General features: G+C 22.3%; 3 protein-coding genes across 9 annotated transcripts; 2 read left to right on the top strand and 1 right to left on the bottom strand.

Annotated features, from left to right (window-relative positions):
• Window positions 1–993: 993 nt before the first annotated feature.
• Window positions 994–3,016, top strand: LOC725882. Of its 3 annotated transcripts, XM_006569573.3 has the most exons (3): window positions 1,030–1,133; window positions 1,197–1,337; window positions 2,575–3,016. In XM_006569573.3, the coding sequence occupies exon 3, from the start codon at window positions 2,575–2,577 to the stop codon at window positions 2,866–2,868; it is 294 nt and encodes a 97-aa protein (XP_006569636.1). In that variant the 5' UTR covers window positions 1,030–1,133; window positions 1,197–1,337; the 3' UTR covers window positions 2,869–3,016. The 3 variants fall into 3 exon arrangements, with proteins under 3 accessions (XP_006569635.1, XP_006569636.1, XP_026297150.1); XM_006569572.3 differs by lacking the exon at window positions 1,197–1,337 and having other exon boundaries at window positions 994–1,133; window positions 2,575–2,989; XM_026441365.1 differs by having other exon boundaries at window positions 1,059–1,337.
• Window positions 3,017–3,751: 735 nt separating this feature from the next.
• On the bottom strand, window positions 3,752–10,148 carry LOC551612 (FACT complex subunit spt16). 2 transcript variants are annotated; one of them, XM_624003.6, is made up of 20 exons: window positions 9,765–10,148; window positions 9,575–9,679; window positions 9,160–9,324; window positions 8,925–9,077; window positions 8,701–8,847; window positions 8,338–8,604; window positions 7,873–8,208; window positions 7,372–7,741; window positions 7,102–7,300; window positions 6,604–6,985; window positions 6,339–6,521; window positions 6,131–6,262; window positions 5,852–6,021; window positions 5,590–5,773; window positions 5,433–5,511; window positions 5,163–5,331; window positions 4,991–5,083; window positions 4,809–4,874; window positions 4,618–4,746; window positions 3,752–4,539 (listed from the first exon to the last, which is right to left on the bottom strand). In XM_624003.6, exons 1-20 carry the CDS (start codon window positions 9,831–9,833, stop codon window positions 4,533–4,535), a joined length of 3,405 nt encoding a protein of 1,134 aa, XP_624006.3. In that variant the 5' UTR covers window positions 9,834–10,148; the 3' UTR covers window positions 3,752–4,532. The 2 variants fall into 2 exon arrangements, with proteins under 2 accessions (XP_624006.3, XP_016773296.1); XM_016917807.2 differs by lacking the exon at window positions 4,809–4,874 and having other exon boundaries at window positions 9,765–9,833.
• Window positions 10,149–10,560: 412 nt separating this feature from the next.
• Window positions 10,561–16,387, top strand: LOC551573 (tyrosine-protein phosphatase non-receptor type 4). Of its 4 annotated transcripts, none has more exons than XM_026443947.1 (17): window positions 10,561–10,680; window positions 11,994–12,205; window positions 12,274–12,402; window positions 12,484–12,532; window positions 12,609–12,776; window positions 12,873–12,993; window positions 13,103–13,190; window positions 13,271–13,423; window positions 13,496–13,728; window positions 13,799–13,966; window positions 14,093–14,270; window positions 14,327–14,494; window positions 14,577–14,752; window positions 14,866–15,065; window positions 15,333–15,676; window positions 15,796–16,080; window positions 16,177–16,387. In XM_026443947.1, exons 2-17 carry the CDS (start codon window positions 12,056–12,058, stop codon window positions 16,258–16,260), a joined length of 2,694 nt encoding a protein of 897 aa, XP_026299732.1. In that variant the 5' UTR covers window positions 10,561–10,680; window positions 11,994–12,055; the 3' UTR covers window positions 16,261–16,387. The 4 variants fall into 4 exon arrangements, with proteins under 4 accessions (XP_026299732.1, XP_006569639.2, XP_006569638.2 ...); XM_006569576.3 differs by lacking the exon at window positions 10,561–10,680 and adding an exon at window positions 10,792–11,116; XM_006569575.3 differs by lacking the exon at window positions 10,561–10,680 and adding an exon at window positions 11,616–11,708 and having other exon boundaries at window positions 12,484–12,526.
• The last annotated feature ends 3,499 nt before the right edge of the window (window positions 16,388–19,886 follow it).

Below are 19,886 nucleotides of genomic sequence, written 5' to 3'. Positions count from 1 at the left end.
AATATATATAATACTTTATTGGGCAAGAAATAAAAAGAGATTAAATTCATTATTAAAAATAATTTTATATATAAATTTATATATGATAAAAAATAATTAAATAACATTTTTTTAAATCTAAAGTGCAAAATATAAAAAATGATATTTTTTTATAGGTTTTTATAAATAAGAAATGAATATATTATTTTTATATTTATTCAAAAACATTTAATATTTCATTAATTCAAAAACATTAATATTTCAAAAACATGATAAATAAATATTTAAATTTACATTAAATGTTATAAAAAAAAGAATAACATTTTTTGACAAACCAATAAAAGGGAAATACTAAAAGTGAAACGTTAATCGAATACTAATGGTTCCTCATAACATATTGGCCGCAATATTTATAGCGAGTCGTGCATTAGTATTTGTAAAAGAGAAAAGTTTAGAAGAATTATTTGAATTTAAAGTATCAGCATTATATATCATGTCAATCAGTATTATATAGTCATGTAAGTATATATCTAATTATAAATAATTATAGAAATATTATTAATTATAAATATATTTTATATATTTTATATATATAAAATATATAAAATATTATATATTATTAAATTATTTTATAGAAAATTAAAATTAATTAAATATATTAAAATATTTATAATTTATAATTAAAATTTTTTTTATTATAAAAAAAATATTTTTATTATAAATATTTTTATAAGAAAAATTTATTAATGACATTTATTACAATAAAAATTAATCTAGTGCAAAAAATAAGCAAAATTAAATAAACATTATAGTTATATATTCTATAAAATAAATGCTATAATAATGATTTGTGAAATATAACATTATATATATAATAATGGCAATGATTATTTCAAATTCTCCATTTGGAAAAATCAATGATAAATAAAAAACTAAAAAAATGAAAAAAAAAGTGATAATTGCGAATTTAAATATTATTTAATTTAATTTAAATTTCTTTCTCAAGTATTAACTAATTAGAAGAAAGATCCTCGGATATAAGAGTGGTGTACTACTGTCGTATGGTAAGCATTTCGAGTATAAAAGCCGCTTCTGCCGGTTGCGCGCTTAGTTTCACTTCACGTTAACCAATTGTGAAACGACGCATTACCGACGTGAGTACCATTCACGAAATCGTTTTTACAATCGCTATTAGACTTTTACTGTTAACCTTGCAGCATTTACAAATTGCATCGACATCAAGGAATTATATTTTTTATTGGATAATCGTTAATCAGTTAAATTGATTTTATTGATATATGTATTGATATTAATTATAAATCGGTTTATCTATTTCTAAAATTCAACATTAAATCAATGTAAGTTAAAATTTTTTATTTAAATTTAAAATTAGATTTTTTTTATTTAGAATAAAATAAATAAGAAAGTTAATATCAGAAAATTGTATCTTACATTATAATTTATCATTAATAAAAGTGAAAGTATAAATACATTTTCCTAAAGAACTAAATTAATTAGTTTGAAAATCTGATAAATTGTAAAAATATTGATTGTGATATCACAATTAAAATTATTAATATCGTTTCTATTTTATTTTATAATTGTAAAATAATAATAAAATAATAATAAAAAACTATCATTAACAAAATTATTTCATCGATGTTTTATTTGTTTCTTTCTTTATTAATTTTAATATAAAAAAATATCAGCTATTGGGATATTATTATCAATTTCATCATTCTTTTATAATAAAGTTAAATTATTATTGAAACGATTTTTAATTACTTTTTTTTTATTTTTATAAATTACACTGTATTACATATGTATTAATTCTTGCGCGAAAATATTATATAACTATAAATTTTAGTTTATAATATTTTTAATTTTTATATTCATTTAATTATTATATATTATATAAATATAATAATTAAATGTTTATTTAAGAAAATTTAATCTATAATTTTATTTATGATCGCATTATTTATTGATTCCTGTTCACTTTCATTTATAATTTATATCTATTCGTCATTTTTACAAATTAAAATTTTTAAATTTTATATTACAAAATTAGTATAGAAAATTTGATATTGAATTAAATAAATTAATATTATGTAATTAACAATTTATTAATAATATGAAAACTTATCTTTTACAATTATATAAATACCTTTCTTCGCGTAGGCATATATATATATATATATACTCATTATTTTGTAATGTTTTTCGTTCCATTAAATAAAAAATTGCAAAAAATAAATTTTTCTTATAATGATAAAATACAAAATAAATATTTTTAATTCCAAATTAAATTAAAATTAAAAAAAAAATTATTTCATTAAATATAAGATATTTTTTACTTTCACACACTTATTATTGAAATAGAATCCGATGTCTAATGCTTTAAAATTTTCATCAAGTTATAATCTAGTAATAAAAATATTTCATTTTCAAAAAAAAAAATAAATAAATAAAAAATTTGACAATTTTTTAGAAAATATATTTAAAAAAATAAAATAATAAATTAAAGTTACGTAAAAAAAATTAACATAATGAAATATTAAAAAATTATTCAATTTTTAAATTTATTTATTTTAGATGGAAATCCGTTTCATGCTATTAGCAATATTATTCATTGTGGAAATAATTATGGCATTTCCGCAAAAAGATGGTCAAATTTTTAGTAATGAGGCTATAAAACAAGCACAAAATACTTATCTTATTCCAAAAGATGCGACAATACAAAAAGTTCAAGAAGGTATTGAACTGGCAGCTTATGAGTCAATTCCTGGAGAGCAGAAGATCAATCTTTTTGAAATTTTGGGAGCACATGTTCCATCGGAAGTGGTGAACAATCTCCAAGCCCAGATTGACCAAATAGGACGAAATTAAATTCGCTCTTTTCCATTGCTATCGTCGTTTCCTTGTAAAAAATTTTTTTACTTAAATTTAAGTTTTATAACAATTATTTATAAAATGATACGATGTATTTAGACTTTTCCATTTTTGATAAATAAATGATTAAAAATATTATAATATATTTGTACAATTTTTAATTTTTAAAAATTGTCTTCATAAAAAAACAATTCAATAATAAAAATATTTCTATGCTTAATAAAAAAAACTATTTAAAAAATCATGATGATTTATTTTACGATTTTATAAAATTTGTTACATACTTAAAATATTTTAAACTGGCTTCCTGCAAACATCATTCGTAAAAGGAATATTACAACACGCATTCCAAGTAACATCATTCATCATAAAAAAAAAAAAAATGTCATTCGTAAATTGTGAAATGTCGAACTAAGTAACCTGCCAGAATTATATATGTACCTAGCGATGTTGGAGAAAGCTGCAGAACCACTAACCAGAGTTACACTTTCACTTCACCTACATTTATGTTATTATTGAAACGGTTCTTCTTTGGCATCTGTTACATGGCATTGCAGAGAAATTTAAATAGATCAAACTATCTCATATTTATTATAAAAAAAAAAAAAAAAAAAAAAATATATATATATATAATAAATTTGTAAAAATTCTACTTTTATTTTAATTTCTCTTTCACATGAACTTATTCATAATCTTTCCTTTTTTTAATGTTAACAGAAAATAACTATATAAAATTTAAAAGATGAAATTATTTTTGTTTAAATTTGTAAAAAATAGTAAAAATTCAATGATAATACCGTTTTTTAAAAATATATAACTGTGTTTAAATAACAACAATTCTATTTTGTGAGCACTGTAAGTGACAATGTTTTGTACATGGTTTCTTTTGTACACATAAAAAAGTATTTATTTTGTTTACTAAGGTACAAATTTCAGAACTATGCGAACAGAATTATCAAAGATTTTGATCCATTTCAGCTTTCTTCGCTTAGTAAATTAATATCTATGATCTGGATGTCTTATGTACGATAATTACCATTAGTGCATTGTCTTGCATTGAGACCATATTACATTATACTTGTAAATTTTCTTATTGTTTATTATAATTACGAACTAATTTTTATGTCCATTTTATAAAGAACAATGACATAACAGACAAGAAAAGTTTTTTCTTGTTTTTATATATACTATCTGTACAATGAATGCCTTTTAATGCTTTAATGCATTTTTAATTCATAAACTTAATAAATTATTATATATACGTTTGAATACTACTAGCAAACGAATAATGGAATGAAATGATACATGTTAGTAGCTATATTATATAATTAACATCGACATTTTTTTACTTAAAAAAGAATGTTTTATGTACAAGTGATAAAAAATGTTCATACATAAATTTATGTTAAATTACCCGTACAAGTTCATACATATTATGTCGCTATCAAGTAGATACTGTCAAGTATTTGAATCTTAGTAGCACACTATCAAACTTTTAAATAATATCAACAGATCGTTTGCTAACAGTTTAAATAAATCAATGCAAGAAAATGTACTATTTTTTAAATATAATCAACGTACCATAAGAAAATTTAATATAGAATTAACATTTAGTGTTCGTGTTTTCATATTTATTTCCTTCAATGCGTAGACAATATTTTTTATTTTCTGTAATAAAAACATAAACAATATTATAAAAAATATTATATATTTGTAGAAATTAATTTATAAAATATTTATACGTACTTAGATTTTTTCGATCCCCTATCGTTTCTTTCTGCACTTTCTTCACGAGATCGTTTCTTACTACTAGATGAAGAGTGATTAGATGATCTGTGTTTATCATGTTTATCGTGTTTATCACTCTTCTTGGGGCTAAATAGAAACAAAATATCAAAAATAATAACAACAAATATATATATATTTATGTTAATCACCTGTGTTTGGATGATTTGGAAGGAGACACTTTCTTGTGTGATCCCCCACTCCGTGATCGATCCGATCTTTATTAAAGCATAATTATTAAAGCATATACTTAACACAATTTTACAGCAAAATGTTTCTAAATCTAATATAATCAAAATTCTATATCACATTCTAAAATCACATAATTTTTTACCTATGTTTATCCGACGATGATGATTTTTTGTCTTTACTACTGGACGAACTTTTACTTTTTGAACTTGAAGAACTCTTGTGTTTCGAATTATGCCTACAAATTATAGATAATGTTAATATGAAATCTATGAAGTTAATAACAGACTACAAAAACATAAGATTATATAACATACCTATCTTTTGATGGTGAAGGTGAATGTTTTCGACTTCCTTTCTTTTTTTTACTTGAATTATAATCATCATGAAACCGATCTTCTCCTCTTTCTTTATCTTCTTCGGCTGCTTCTCGTTCCAAATCAGACCAGTCTTTACCAGATTCTTCAGAACTACCTAATTCCTCTTCTAAAATAAATAAAATAAATTTAATAAAAAAAGAAATGTTAAATAATAATCAAAATATATTTTTCTTTTATTTATAATATTTAAATAACATTTTTGAATACCTTCACTATCTGAGTCTTCTGAAGCTTCAGAATATTCAGAATCATCATCAGACTCTTCCTCACTATCTAAGTCAGATGGCTAAAAATAAAGTATAAGATATAGAATTCACATAAATTTTTATTATATTATATTATTTATAATTATTTAATTCCATACCTCATAAGCATCATCTTCTTCTTCTTCTTCATCTTCTACTTCATCATTTTCTGCATCACTTTCTGGATCTAAGAAACTCCAACCACCACTATCAAAGAATCCTACTGGATCATCTGTGATAGTTTTCATAATTTTTGTCCAATTTAAAGATTGTACACCTTCTGTATATCTGATATCACACGAACTAAAAAAAATATAAATCTATAATTAATTTTTAAAAGATAAGATAATAAAAAAGAGAAAAACGCAAAAAAAAACTTACTTTAACCATTCCTTTACATGATCCAGCATGTTCATGGGAATAGCATTTAACATAGCGACTTTTCTATGATAATCTTTAAAAACAAAAATCATATCAAAGTTCTTAAGATGAAATTGTACTCTTTCAAAGTGAACAAGTTCAACATCTTCCAAAGTAATAACAAACGGAGGCTAAAATAAATATTATAAATAATAAATAAATAAATAAATAAATAAATAAATATATATATATATATATTATACAAGTATACATATATGTATATATATAAACAGAATTTACCCATTCTGTAAGATTTACTAAACATCCACTAGTAGGTTGCAAAAGAACAGTACTTCTGAATGGTGCACCAGGAAATCCCAATTCTCGAAAAGGTGTATCAAATTCAATTTCTTGTTTTGTCATACTTTCAACCTAAATAATATTTGTTATTTCTTAAAACATATTTATTAATTTTGCAAAATAAAATATTTTAGTCATTAAACATTACTTTTTCACAAAAACTTTTAAAAGCAGTTTTTAATTTGTGCCTAAGTTCACGTTCTGATTGTTCTGCAGCAAGATCGTCACGATCATGCATGTGTTGATGTTTCCCTAAATCTGTAGTAATTTCACCAACTTCTGTATAAAATTGTACGTCTACATGTTTTTTTTTACCAAACATAATTGCATGCTGAAAAATGTTTAATATAAACATTTAATAATTAAGTTTTTATAAAAAATAAATAAAAAAAAATAATATAAAGGATATATACTTTTAAATGAAAATGAAGCAATATAATCATTTCGCCATCACATGGTTGAAAAAAGGCATTCTTAATATTATTGTAGAGAATATCAACTTTATCGCCTCTAACCGAAGTGTAGCGAAATCCATTTACATGTGCCTCTAATCCTCCTGTCATTCTCTTTGAAACAATATTTGGTCGAATATATAAATCTTTTAGTTTTGGATTACCCTTATTTTGAGATAGTATTAAAGTATCTTGTTTTACAAGATCTTCCTTCTCTCTTTCTTCTGCCTCTCTATTTTTAAATTTTTTTTGAACTTCTTTGATTAATCTAAAAGCTGTATTTAAATTAGAAGATGGTGCTGAAATTTCACCAGGTTCTTTGGTATTTGTACTTCGATATGTTCTAAAAAATAAAAATTTTATTAATATTTAAATAATTCATTTTCACATCATTCAATTTGTAAAAAATTATAAATATCATAATAAATGATAAAAAATCTAATAAATTAATATACTAACACTTCTTTTACAAATGTAGCATCAGGTTGTGGATAAGATCCTCCTTCATTTCGACCCATTGTGGCACCAGGATGAAAAAAATTTATTCGGAGATATGTATAATCTCCTTCTACTGACTGTGAAATATTTTTAATTGTGGATATGTGAAAAGGTACAGGAATTCCAAAAATAGGGAGAATTACAGTTTCATATTTTTTGTCTGAAATATGAATGTAATATGCAATGTAATATGATACATATGTAAAAATTAATTTATATAAAAATACTTACCAACATATAATTTCAGTTCTTTTACTTCTGGTTCTCGTGGCATATGACTTAGACTTTTATATGATATGGTTGATTTCCGTATTTTTTCTTGTTCTTTTCCACCAGATTGTTGTGCCAATCGAGCTTTTGCAACTTCATTTAATTGTTGTGCTAGTTCTTTTTGATGTTGTTTTCTTTTTTCTTCAGAACTATGTTCTGTTCTTAATTTAGATTCTATTACAGCTGTTCTTTTCCCACGACCAAGAATCTCAGGTTTAGGCTCATTTTCTTTTCCACTTCCTTCTTCCTCCTCTTCTTCTTCATCCTTAACAAATATTCCAATATTTTTTACTTTTTTCTTTGATGGTGTCAAATTTGTAGCAGGTTGTCCCTGAAATAAATATGTCATTTCAATTTGCATTTTTCAACTATCATTTATTATGATATTTATAACTGCATTTATAAAAAAAATATATAATTTAAATCCAATAAATCCATAAACAATATAACATAACATAATACCTCATTAATCATAACTGTATCACCAATGAAAAGAGCATAAATTTTTCCTTCTTTATCAGTAGCTTCTGAATTAATAAGGTTTGCCAATCCAACGTTAACATTAAATACCATGCCTTTTTTTAGTGTTGCATGAATTTTTGGACCAATAAGTAAAGAGCTTTCTCTGAATTCAATACCCATTGCAAATCCAAAATGTTTTGTTAAATGATCTAACATTTCTGGTTTTTCATCTTTTACATATTTAACACCCGTTTCATATACTTCGCTTATTTTCACTCCTGCTACTAATTTCTTTAAAATTTCCTCTTCTAATTGTAAAAGAAAATTATAATTGTCCTAAAAATGAGAAGAAATTTTATTATTATAAAATAATTAATTTATTATTAATTTATTTTATTTTTATTTAATTTATTTATTTATTTTATTTAATTTATTTTAATTTAATTTATTTTATTTTTCATTTACCTCAATAGTTTTAGTAGGATTTACTAATAATGTTCGTACTATATTTGAACAATAAGATTTGTAACGTGCTCCAAGAGAACAAACAATAACACCAAAATGCAAAGTGTTCTTATCACTAACAACACTAAATTTTAGAGAATAATTTCCACCACTTTGTATTATCGCAGGATAACACATATCTACTTGAGTAACATCAACACTAGTCACATACTTCTTATTTGTTATAGCTGCATCTACACCTTCTGCAAGCTTTGAATGTTTAACTTTCTAAAATAAAAATAATTATATGTTAAGATGAATTTCAAGATATAAATTTATATTTTCAAATTTTTAAATAAATAAATAATATATAAACAAAAATACCTTATCAGAATCTATAATTTCCATAATTTGATCTTTAAGATATTTTGTAAAAACATCCACAGATACTAAACATGCTTTTTTTACTGTAAGAATTTCAGCATCTTCTTTTGGACACATTACATATGCAGCTGCAGCACTTACATCAATCTAATACATAATGTCATAATCAAATTCTATAATATTGCAATACTTGATATATTGTATAATATAAAACAACATCATACCGTATCAAAAGATTCTGACTTTAAAGTAGCTCTCCATGCATCCATAAAGGCACCTGGATAATTTTCTTTAGAAAAAACACCCAATGTTTTACCCTTCTTACTTTGTTTTATAATTTCAATAAGTTTGGCAAAATTTGCTTTGTCTTCATCATTCTTGAAAATGAAATTATGATCAATATTGACTAAAATCATATGATTATTTCTAAAAAAATATAAATTATAAAAAAATACATACTCTATCTCTCACAAGAAGTTTCACAGGAGGTACTCCAGTTTCTTCCGTTTTCTGATTTTCAAGTTTTCTTAAGAATTCAATCTTTTTTTTGCTAGCCAAAAAACAAATAGATTCCTCTGCTAAGATCATTATAGTATCTGTAAGTTCATAACTCAGGAGCCATGTCTAAAATAAAATATCAACATTAATTTTTATAAACATAAAAATAACAATATTTTAATAACAAAATAAAAAGTTATATTTTAATTATATAAATAAATTTATTTTCTAATAATTTTGCAAATTATTTTAAGTTTTATTGTCACAAAATAAAAATATAAATGTTTTTTGAGTCATAAAAATTAGGTTATTTTATCGTTACCAAATACGCAATACAAAATACAACACGCAGTATCAGTATCTAAGAAAGCATTACTTGCAACGCTGTCGATTTGCTATACACAATATCTTCATCCGTGCCTACAGCGGAGACGAGACAATCCATTTTACTAAAACTGTCATCTGTACCAACTTCTCCATCCTATTTAACAAAAACAATTATTCTTATTTATTAAATAATTATGTTTATTTTTAACGATGAAATAAATCATTATAACTCATTTTACCTTCCACGCCGTATAAAGCCGCTTCATACGCCGAAAGAATGTCTCTTTATCAACAGATACGTTTGCCATGTTGTTTTAAACTTGTTCAGCGTAACACAACACGCGGTTGTATGAAATCAACCACAGCCTACCTAAGTACTAAGTAAGTACTCTATCTATATATATAAAGTAGACTATGAATCAACTCGACATTAAATTATAATAAATCTTTCCAGCTTAAATGATAACGAACGAAACATTCAAATGATAGAAAATGCTATAATATTATCACATTTTCCTTAATATTAAACAAGTATTGCTATTAAAATTCGTTACTCGTTATGAAAGTGGCGGGAATTATAACCAAACTGCAACTGTAATCCACAACTAAAGCGCACGGCGGGAACGGTTTAATACAATATAGTTGGTTGTCAATTAAAGAAAATTCAAACGCTACAAGCGGTCAATTAGTTAACTAATTTTAATATTATTATACACGGTACAAATCAATTTTAAGCGTTATTAAAATATAAAATGAAATAATAAATAATATTATATTAATACAAAAATATTTTTATTTTTTAAGAAAAAATGTAAACTAATAAAATAATATGAATACAAAAATATTTTTAATATAAATGTATAAATATTTTTTTAATATAGATTATTTTTTGATAAAATATTAAAATGTTATTTTATTATTTTTATCGTATATCAATTTATAAAAAATAAATGACTATAAAAAAAAATATATTTAGCGAAGAATCTTAAGTTTATTTAGTCTGTGACTAATAGTAATGAGTATATGCAACATGTGTACAATAGTACATATAAAATACTTGAGATTTATATCAAGGCGTCAAGTAATTTTATACTATAAATAAAATTTTGACTTCGGTAGAATAATATTGTAAAAAATAATTAATTTGAAACGATGGTATAATTTATTATAATTATTTTTTTTAAATAATTATTGTGATGTAAAAAGCAATGTGATTATAATTCATTGACATTATTGCTTTTTCATGTCGTTTATTAGTGTTACCTTATATGTTATTGAGTGAGTGAAAAATATGCATGATTATTTAACATAAATATTACTGAAATGATTCAATAAATAATGTCATATAATTACTATCGTGATTCATTTTAATTAAAATTATATTTACAAATGTAATCGTATTAATATGTAGTTATAGAAAATAATGAAAAAAGTTCTAAGAAGAAAAAATTTCAACATAATTGAAGAAAATTATTTGTTTCTTAATGATTTCTTGAATCTAATCTACAAAAATAATAATTATTATTAGTGGTTTTTCATCAAGTGTGTAAAAACACCTATGAAAACCAAAATAGTATAACATATCATGAATGTAAGTAGATTTTATAATGTTCGTTTAATATAATTTAATATAATCGTAACACAATTATTTTGATGTATATAAATATCTATTTAGAACAATATATTTAGAATATATATATATATTTATATACATATATATATTAATATTAAAATTATTTGTAATTAAATTCCAGTAATTTTTCAAAGAAAACCTCAAATATTATCTTAAATATTTCAAATATTCACTATTTATTATTGTTTGTAATATATAAAAAAAAATTTTAATGACTTTATTTTTCTAGAAATAAATAAATAAATGAATATTTAAATATTTTTTAATTGAAATTAATAATAATGAATTAAAATATTTATGTATTTTTATTAATTTTGTAAAAAAGAAAAAATATTTTAATGATTATTTCTTCAGAGGTTAATATTATATATAGTTCTTATTAAATATATGATATTAAATATATGATATTTAATAAGTTCATTTGCTTCTTTTATGTAAACTATTTTAAGAATGCTTGTTCTACATTATTCTGGTACTTAGTAGACATGCTTATGTAACTGACATTAGATTATTGACTTGATGAAGTTATTTTCAATGACATCTCCTGAATGTAATTATTTTTAATAGTGCTTTATGATTAATCAGACTATAGCATTATATGGAACTGATGTATCCAATATGATTTATCAAGCTTGACAACATAATTTTTAACATAACCTTATTATTACTAATTAATTCCTTTTCATAATATATATTAATGTTTAAAAGAATTTTTGTTTAATAAATTAATGAATAAGAACAATTATTAATGCTTTTTGAAATAATGCTTAATTTTTTATTTTTTTTTATTATTTTTAATATAATTTTTACTTTTGTCATATAATTTTTCATTTAGGTGAACAATATAGCAGAGAGGTGGTGTCGGGAAGGTGGTTGACACGCCTTCGTATTTTTGAAATGATTGAAAGTGTATCGCGTAGAGCGTTGAGTGGCTCCAGTGGGAGCTACCACGTTCGTGGAGCTGAATTAGCAAGAAATCGTAGATTAAAATCTCTATCTGCTACTGTTATCTTTCTTGATGATACACAGCATACATTTCAACTAGATGTAAGTTTATTTTAAACAAATATAATTTTTAATATTACAATTAATATAAATATTTAAATATCTTTTAGAAAAGAGCAAAAGGTCAAACATTATTAGATTTAGTATTCCAACACTTAGAACTTGTTGAAAAAGATTATTTTGGTTTGCAATATGCTGAAAATGGAGTTGCAATATGTACATATTCTCCAGATGTAATGGTAAATTTTTTTATCGAATTTATTAAAATTTGAAAAAGTTTATACTAATTAAATAATATTATAAATGGATTTATATTTTAGAGATGGTTAGATCCTAGCAAACCAGTAAAAAAGCAGATAAGAAGTAAGGGTAAAGATCGTATTTAGACTTATTTACAATTAAATACAAAAAATAAAAGATAATTTAATATCTTATATTATTTCAGGTGGACAATTTTATTTTAGAGTTAAATTTTATGTATCTGATCCTAGCAAATTGCAAGAAGAATATACCAGATATCAATTTTATTTACAAATACGAAGAGATATTTTACAAGGAAAACTTCAGTTATCACCAAGTACAGCATGTCTTATTGCTAGTTATACTGTTCAATGTGAGTATTGAGATTATTTGGTTTAAAATAAAAATTTTTAATTTATACAATATAATTAATATAATAATATAATTAATACATTATGTTTTTAACTAGCTGAGTTAGGTGATTATCATCCCGAAGAACATGGACCAGGATATCTTTCCAGATTGCAGTTAATACCTGGTCAAACTGAAGAAATGGAAAAAAAAATAGCTGAACTGCATAAACTTCATAAGTAGGTTGAAGTTAGATTAGTAACATTATTTTGTAATGTTAATAATTTAAATTTTATAATACATTGTAAATTTTATATAATTATATTAAAAATATTACTATATTTTTAGAGGCCAATTACCAGCAGATGCAGAATTCAATTTTTTAGATCATGCAAAAAGATTGGATATGTATGGAGTAGAATTACATAAAGCTAGAGTATATATTCATCCTCTAATTTTCTTTATAAATTTATTAAACAGTTATTTTATTTTAATTTTTATTTTTTTCTTTTTTAGGATTCAACAAATAAAGAAATACAATTAGGAGTAACATCTATAGGTTTAGTAGTATTTCAAAATGGAATAAAAATTAATGTGTTTTCATGGTCAAAAATAGTTAAAATATCATTTAAACGAAAACAATTTTTTATCCAACTAAGAAGGGAACAGGTATTCTAAACTTTTATAATTAAAAAATAAAATTTAAATTTCTTTAGGTTCTACAAATCAATTCTATTGCAGTCAGAAAACTATGATACTTTATTAGGATTTAATATGCAAACGTATCGTAGTTCAAAAAATTTATGGAAAGCGTGTGTAGAACATCATACATTTTTTCGACTTCATAGTCCTAAAACAAGACCGAGACGTTTTCCACTTACTTTAAGTAGTAGATTTACGTATTCAGGACGTACAGAATTTCAAACAGTGGAAGATGGAAAACATAGAGCAAGAGTAGAAAGAACATTTATACGGTAATATTAATTTATTTATTATTAATAATATAATATAAATATAATATAAATATTAATTTAAATTGTTTAGATCTCCAAGTAAAAGATTAGTACATGGAGTAACATCAGTTCCAATTGAAGAAAAAGGAAAATTATCTATACCTCCTGGAAGACCATCTAGACCATATGATAACAAAGTTCAGTCTCTTGGTGCTCGTGAACCTCGTCGAGCATGGGGTGAAGGGAATCCTAGCGATGAGTTCGTTGAAACTAATTTAATATTAAATTTAATATAAATTAATATATATTAATTTAATTTAAATTAAACTAATTTAATATTTTTATATTTTTATATTTAAAATTATTTTTATTTTTTATTCCATAGTGAAGGTGGTTTCTTGTCTCTCCGTGAAGAAATAACAAGCTCACATACACAAGGAAATGCATTTTCGCCCGTATTAGGTTCTAGAGTTTTAAGTTATGCTGATGATGATACAACTGCTGAAAGAAACATTTATGATCTTCCTGCTTATAGTGAACCTACAAGTTCACCTGCTCCTCAGGTATTTATTTTAATGTTTATAAATATTTTTTGTATATATAAATATGGATATTTTAGATAGTGGAAGATGGATTAGTTACAATATCTTTGACACCAGATGAACAAGGTCGTTTTGGATTTAATGTGAAAGGTGGTTTAGATCTTGATATGCCTATTTTAGTATCAAGAGTAGCTCCAAACACTCCTGCTGATCGTTGTTATCCAAAATTAAATGAAGGCGATCAGGTAATAGTTATATATTATTAAAAATATATTTATTTTCAAATTATTTAATTTAAAATTATTTACTATAAATAAATTAAAATAGGTAGTGTATATAAATGGAATTGATGTAAGTGGCTTATTACATGAACATGTAGTAAATTTAATTCGTCAATCTCGTGATTCGGGTTCTGGTGAACTGACATTAACTGTTAGACCAAATGCATTATACAATGCATTAGCTGGTACTGATGAAACATCTGAAGAAGAACCTCCATATAGGTATAGTTTATTTATAAATATTAAAAATAATATTTGATATACTATTTAAAATATTATATATAAAACTATATAAATACTATATAAAATATTTAATTTTATCTTGAAATAATAAGGTATGTTCCGGATGCACCTCATGCAGCTATTGGATCAGATGCATTAGCTCAATCAATGTTGCTTCTTGCTGATGGTCTTGCAAGTGGTGCTTTAATCGCACAATATGAACAATTATATAGAAAAAATCCTGAACTTACATCTCTTGAATCTAAAAAACCTGAAAATCAGAATAAAAATCGATATCGAGATATTTCACCATGTAAGTATAAAAAAGAAAAGAAAAATAAAATTATAAAAGTTCATATTTAATATAAAGAAAAATTTAAGATATATACAGAGTGTCTCAAAAATGTTGGAATATCTGTAAACTAGAGATTGTTGAGATAATTTTAAATAATATAATTTATAAAGGAAAATATTATTTTAAATTCTCAGGAATCTTTAATTTACGGATGTTTCAACATTTTTGAAATATTCTATATATTATCTTATATATATATATATTTTAAAAATAAAAAATTTATAGATGATGTTACTCGAGTAATACTTTTGGGCTCTGCGAGTGGAGATTATATTAATGCTAACTATGTAAATATGGAAATACCAGGATCGGGTATTATTAACAGATATATTGCTACTCAAGGACCTTTGTCCTCAACTGTTGCTGATTTCTGGCAGATGGTTCTAGAAGCAGGCAGTACTCTCGTTGTAATGCTCACAACTTTAGTCGAACGAGGTCGAGCAAAATGTCATCAGTATTGGCCTGCTCTTAATGAAACGCTTACATTACGAAATCTTACACTCACATCTACTGCTGAAAATGTTGAAGACACTTTTATATTTCGAGAATTCATACTTCGTGATATTAATGTAAGAAGAAGTAATCATATTTTATAATTATATTATATATAATTATTATATAATATATATATATTATATATTGTATGTATATAAAAAATTTTTAAATATTGATTAATTTTATATTTTAGACTGGAGAAGAAAGAGATATAACTCACATGCAATATTGTAGTTGGCCAGATCATGGAGTTCCTAGTGATTGGCGACAATTTACAACGTTTACTGAAAGGGTACGGGCAGCTAGAACAGGAATAGTAGAACCTGCAGTTGTCCATTGTTCTGCTGGAATAGGTAGAACAGGTGTTTTAGTTTTAATGGAAACAGCACTGTGTCTTATCGAAGCAAATCAACCAGTATATCCATTGGATATTGTACGATCTATGAGAGATCAAAGAGCAATGATGATACAAAATGCTGTAAGTTAAAATTTATAAAATTACAAAACATTGAATTTAAATTTATATAAAAATAATAATTTTTATATTTTATGAAATAATATACTTATTTTTTAGAGTCAATATAGATTCGTATGTGAGGCAGTTCATAAAGCTTATAGCGAAGAAATAGCTAAACCTCTTCCTGAATTTAGCAGGTGAAAATAACAAAAATTTAGAAAACATTGTAATTATCATTTTTCTATTTCATCAAATATCAAATCATTAGAAGATAATTTTATACTTTGACAATAATATATACTACATATACATATATTATTCATTAAAAGAAGAAAAATAGAAAAGATTAACAATATTTCAAGTAGGTATTTTTTATTCGTTTGCAAATATATTTTTTATTTAAAAATTTAATTATCTAAAAAATAACTTTTCACACCTTAAAGCTTATCCTATCTATTCTTAATTGTTAAATGCTAGTATTTGTAAATTATAAAATTTTGATAAAATTAAGTTCATTAATTTATATTTAGAAAAAGAATATAAATTTCAAAGTATTATTTAAAATGATTATTTATATTACAGTTTATTTTTATTATATTATTTTATTTTATTCTTATTATTAATTTTTACTTTATATAATTTTATAAAGACATGATATATGAAAAGCAGAGGTATGAGAAGTTAAATTTTAGACAATATTATTAATATACTTTTAAAAATTATAGAATTCAATTTTTTTATACAGATCTAAGATTTAATTTTTTAAATTATTATTCGTAACAGAATAACAATATAATAAATATAATCTTTATATAAAAATTAACACAGCGCCTTAGAATCTATAAATGTTATTACTATGTTAGCAGAAAATTAAAAATAACGTCAATATAAAAATATTGCCTTGAAGATTAATCGTGAAATATTACGTTAAATATATAAGCTAATATAATCATCAAATTCATAATTAATCTAAAAGTGCCACAGAATGTGATTGGATTATAAAACAAAATTATGGAACAATTTACAAATCTTCAAATATTTTGAACAATATTGGAATAAAAAAGTATTGAAAATAATAATAAGTAAAATAATTAGAAATAATCTCTTGTTTTTCAAAGAAATGCTCGAACATATGCTGTTTTTTATTTATTTCATCATATTAAAAATGTATTTATATTGTATAAAACAAAATTTTATTTTTTAATTTAATCTTTAATTAAAAATAATATTTTTTTTAATCGATGTAATAATTTTTAGTATCACTTATATAATATATAATTTAATTATTATTTCAAGAAAATAACAAATAACATTCAAAACATCAAATTTTTTTTTTTTTTTATAAAAAAAATGTAAGTTTAAACTTGCATGATAAAGAAAAAAATATATTAATATTCTAGTATTAAATAAGGATATTTTACAATAAAATTGATAGATAAATTCGGAACTATAAAAAATTTAACACATAATCACAAATACAGAGATACTGTGACATCATCATATACATGCAGTTTCAAAATTTATTGTATTAATTTCATAAATACTTTATAAATTTTTTTTTTTACTCCATTTTTAATTTCTTTATAATATTGAAGTATTAATATTATTATACATTGGTTTATTTCAAATTAGAATTTATATATATATTATAATTAACTCAAAAATTTCTTTTGATGTAGATCATTTGTGTGATTACGATATAAAGTCATTGTATTTAATCACACTAAAATGGCATTAGATCAGCATATTCAAAATCACCATCTAATTCATTGCAAGATATTTATATAGTAATTTTAATTGTCTATATGGAAGATATAATATATATTTTATAATAAGATAAAATAAATATATTGTCACTGTGCAAGCAAATGATCATGTTTTGATCAATAAAACATTCAAATTATTAATGAAACAGAGCAATATAATATCATTGCTGTTGACATTAAATAAATGCATTTTTCTTAAAATACATGTAATTAATATAAATATGCCTATCTCATGCCAGTTACGAAGTCCATCTTTTATATTCACATTTTTGCAATTTGCATAATTATAGTAATTATAATATAGATACAAGTCTTCAATATAGAACAAAAAATAAATCAAATGTAATATTAATCAAAATAATATTATAATAAGTATGTCGAAAAATATTTCATTCTGAAAACAATCTTATTCAGAATTATCAATATTCTTTGAATTTTTTAGCATTGTTAACAAAACGTACTATTTTTTATAATCGTATTATGTGTTCTACTTTCCGCCCATTTTTATAACGTTTTTATGTTTTGTATATAAATATACAGTAATCAAATTATTTTTACTTACAAAAATAAATCTTTAGATAACTTAAATTAAAATATTAAATATAAAATACACATGTACGGTCTATGAAATAATAATATAATTGTATACAATTATAAAATAATATTACATACACAAAAATAACATCATTAAAATTAAAAAATAAATTTGCATTATTTAATTAAAAGTATTTCTATAAAAACAAAAAATTGAACTGAACAATGCAAAGTGTTAATGTTTATGTATAGTAATGTAAACATAAATACATTAAGTGTTTATGTACAGTAAAATATATAATATTGAAAATGAAATACTATAATATATTATTATCATTTATTAATATTTTTAATTCATTAATATAATTTTCTTTTAAGCATTGATAAATCATTTGTAAATAGGATTAATTAGGAAATTATTATTATCATTAAAATGTACGTTTTCGTGCTTAATTTGTACAAAAATCTATAATTAAACGAGGCTAAAAAAATAAACATCAAACTTATCATTATTTTGTAAGCAAGACTGGATTATAAAAGATGGTTATTTTATTGATAAATATTTTTTGTAATGAACTATTAAGATTGGATGAATTTATTAGGCATATCATAACTATAAGCATAGCATCAAAAGCACAATATCATTTTAATATTTTTTATATTATTAATAATACAAATTATTGACAATAGTGCCTTTATGCATGCATCTAAATTATAATTATGAAACAAAAATGAAAACTAATAATTATTATATTATGACAATTCCATATGCACATACTACATAAATTTTTTTTTATTTATAATTCCATTTCATATTATGTTTTCTTGTATTATTGTTTATAACTTTTTTATAATTTATCTGTCATCTATTATTATATATTTATGTAAATATATATTTACATTTTCAACTTGTTTTGTTTTGTTTATCATGATTTTATATAAATTACTAATTATTTATTTATAATTTTAATTATGTTAATAAAATAATATTATAATTAAATAATTATAATCAATTATAAACTGTTCAGACAGATATTAAAAAAATTATATTATTTTTATTTTAATATAATATAATTATTTTAATATAAATCAATAACATTAAATATAAATTAATTGTATTGCATTATTTTTGTTATTAATTAGCTAAATAACATCAGAATCTTAATAGTATCAAATATTATATACAAATTACATTTTAGAAAAATGTATATTTAAAAAATTCAAAAATAAAATTTTAGAATTAATTTTTATTTATTGATTATATATGAAATACAGTAATAATTATAAATATAAAAATTTTGATATATTTTCTTATGTTATTTATGATTTTTAGATAAAATAGTAGTAATATACATTTTATACATGTAATTATTGTATTAAGAGTTTTTAGTGAATATTATATAGAAATGTTGTTTGATATTTGTTTAACATCTAAATGAATATTCTATGAATTTTCTATTATGTTCTATTATATAAGAAGAGTACAAAAGATCATTATATAATTAATTAAGATAATTAAGAATTACA

The sequence above is a fragment of the Apis mellifera genome, linkage group LG1 (genome assembly GCF_003254395.2).
Source record: "Apis mellifera strain DH4 linkage group LG1, Amel_HAv3.1, whole genome shotgun sequence".
In the NCBI taxonomy this organism is placed as follows: Eukaryota; Metazoa; Arthropoda; class Insecta; order Hymenoptera; family Apidae; genus Apis; species Apis mellifera.
The sequence above is the reverse complement of the archived record's forward strand: the minus strand, read 5'-3'. Positions and strand labels throughout refer to the sequence as shown.

What these genes read in the sequence shown, in the direction of transcription:
- LOC725882 (XM_006569573.3), top strand. Translation starts at nt 2,575, where the DNA reads ATGGAAATCCGTTTCATGCTATTAGCAATATTATTCATTGTGGAAATA.
- LOC551612 (XM_624003.6), bottom strand. Translation starts at nt 9,833, where the DNA reads ATGGCAAACGTATCTGTTGATAAAGAGACATTCTTTCGGCGTATGAAG. An exon ending in TAGTAAATCTTACAGAATGG is followed by an intron (nt 6,022 to 6,130) that starts GTAAATTCTGTT and finishes TATTTATTTTAG; the next exon opens with CCTCCGTTTGTTATTACTTT. An exon ending in CATGTAAAGGAATGGTTAAA is followed by an intron (nt 5,774 to 5,851) that starts GTAAGTTTTTTT and finishes TATTTTTTTTAG; the next exon opens with TTCGTGTGATATCAGATATA.
- LOC551573 (XM_006569574.3), top strand. Translation starts at nt 11,678, where the DNA reads ATGAAGTTATTTTCAATGACATCTCCTGAAT. An exon ending in CATATTCTCCAGATGTAATG is followed by an intron (nt 12,403 to 12,483) that starts GTAAATTTTTTT and finishes TTTATATTTTAG; the next exon opens with AGATGGTTAGATCCTAGCAA. An exon ending in GAACTGCATAAACTTCATAA is followed by an intron (nt 12,994 to 13,102) that starts GTAGGTTGAAGT and finishes CTATATTTTTAG; the next exon opens with AGGCCAATTACCAGCAGATG.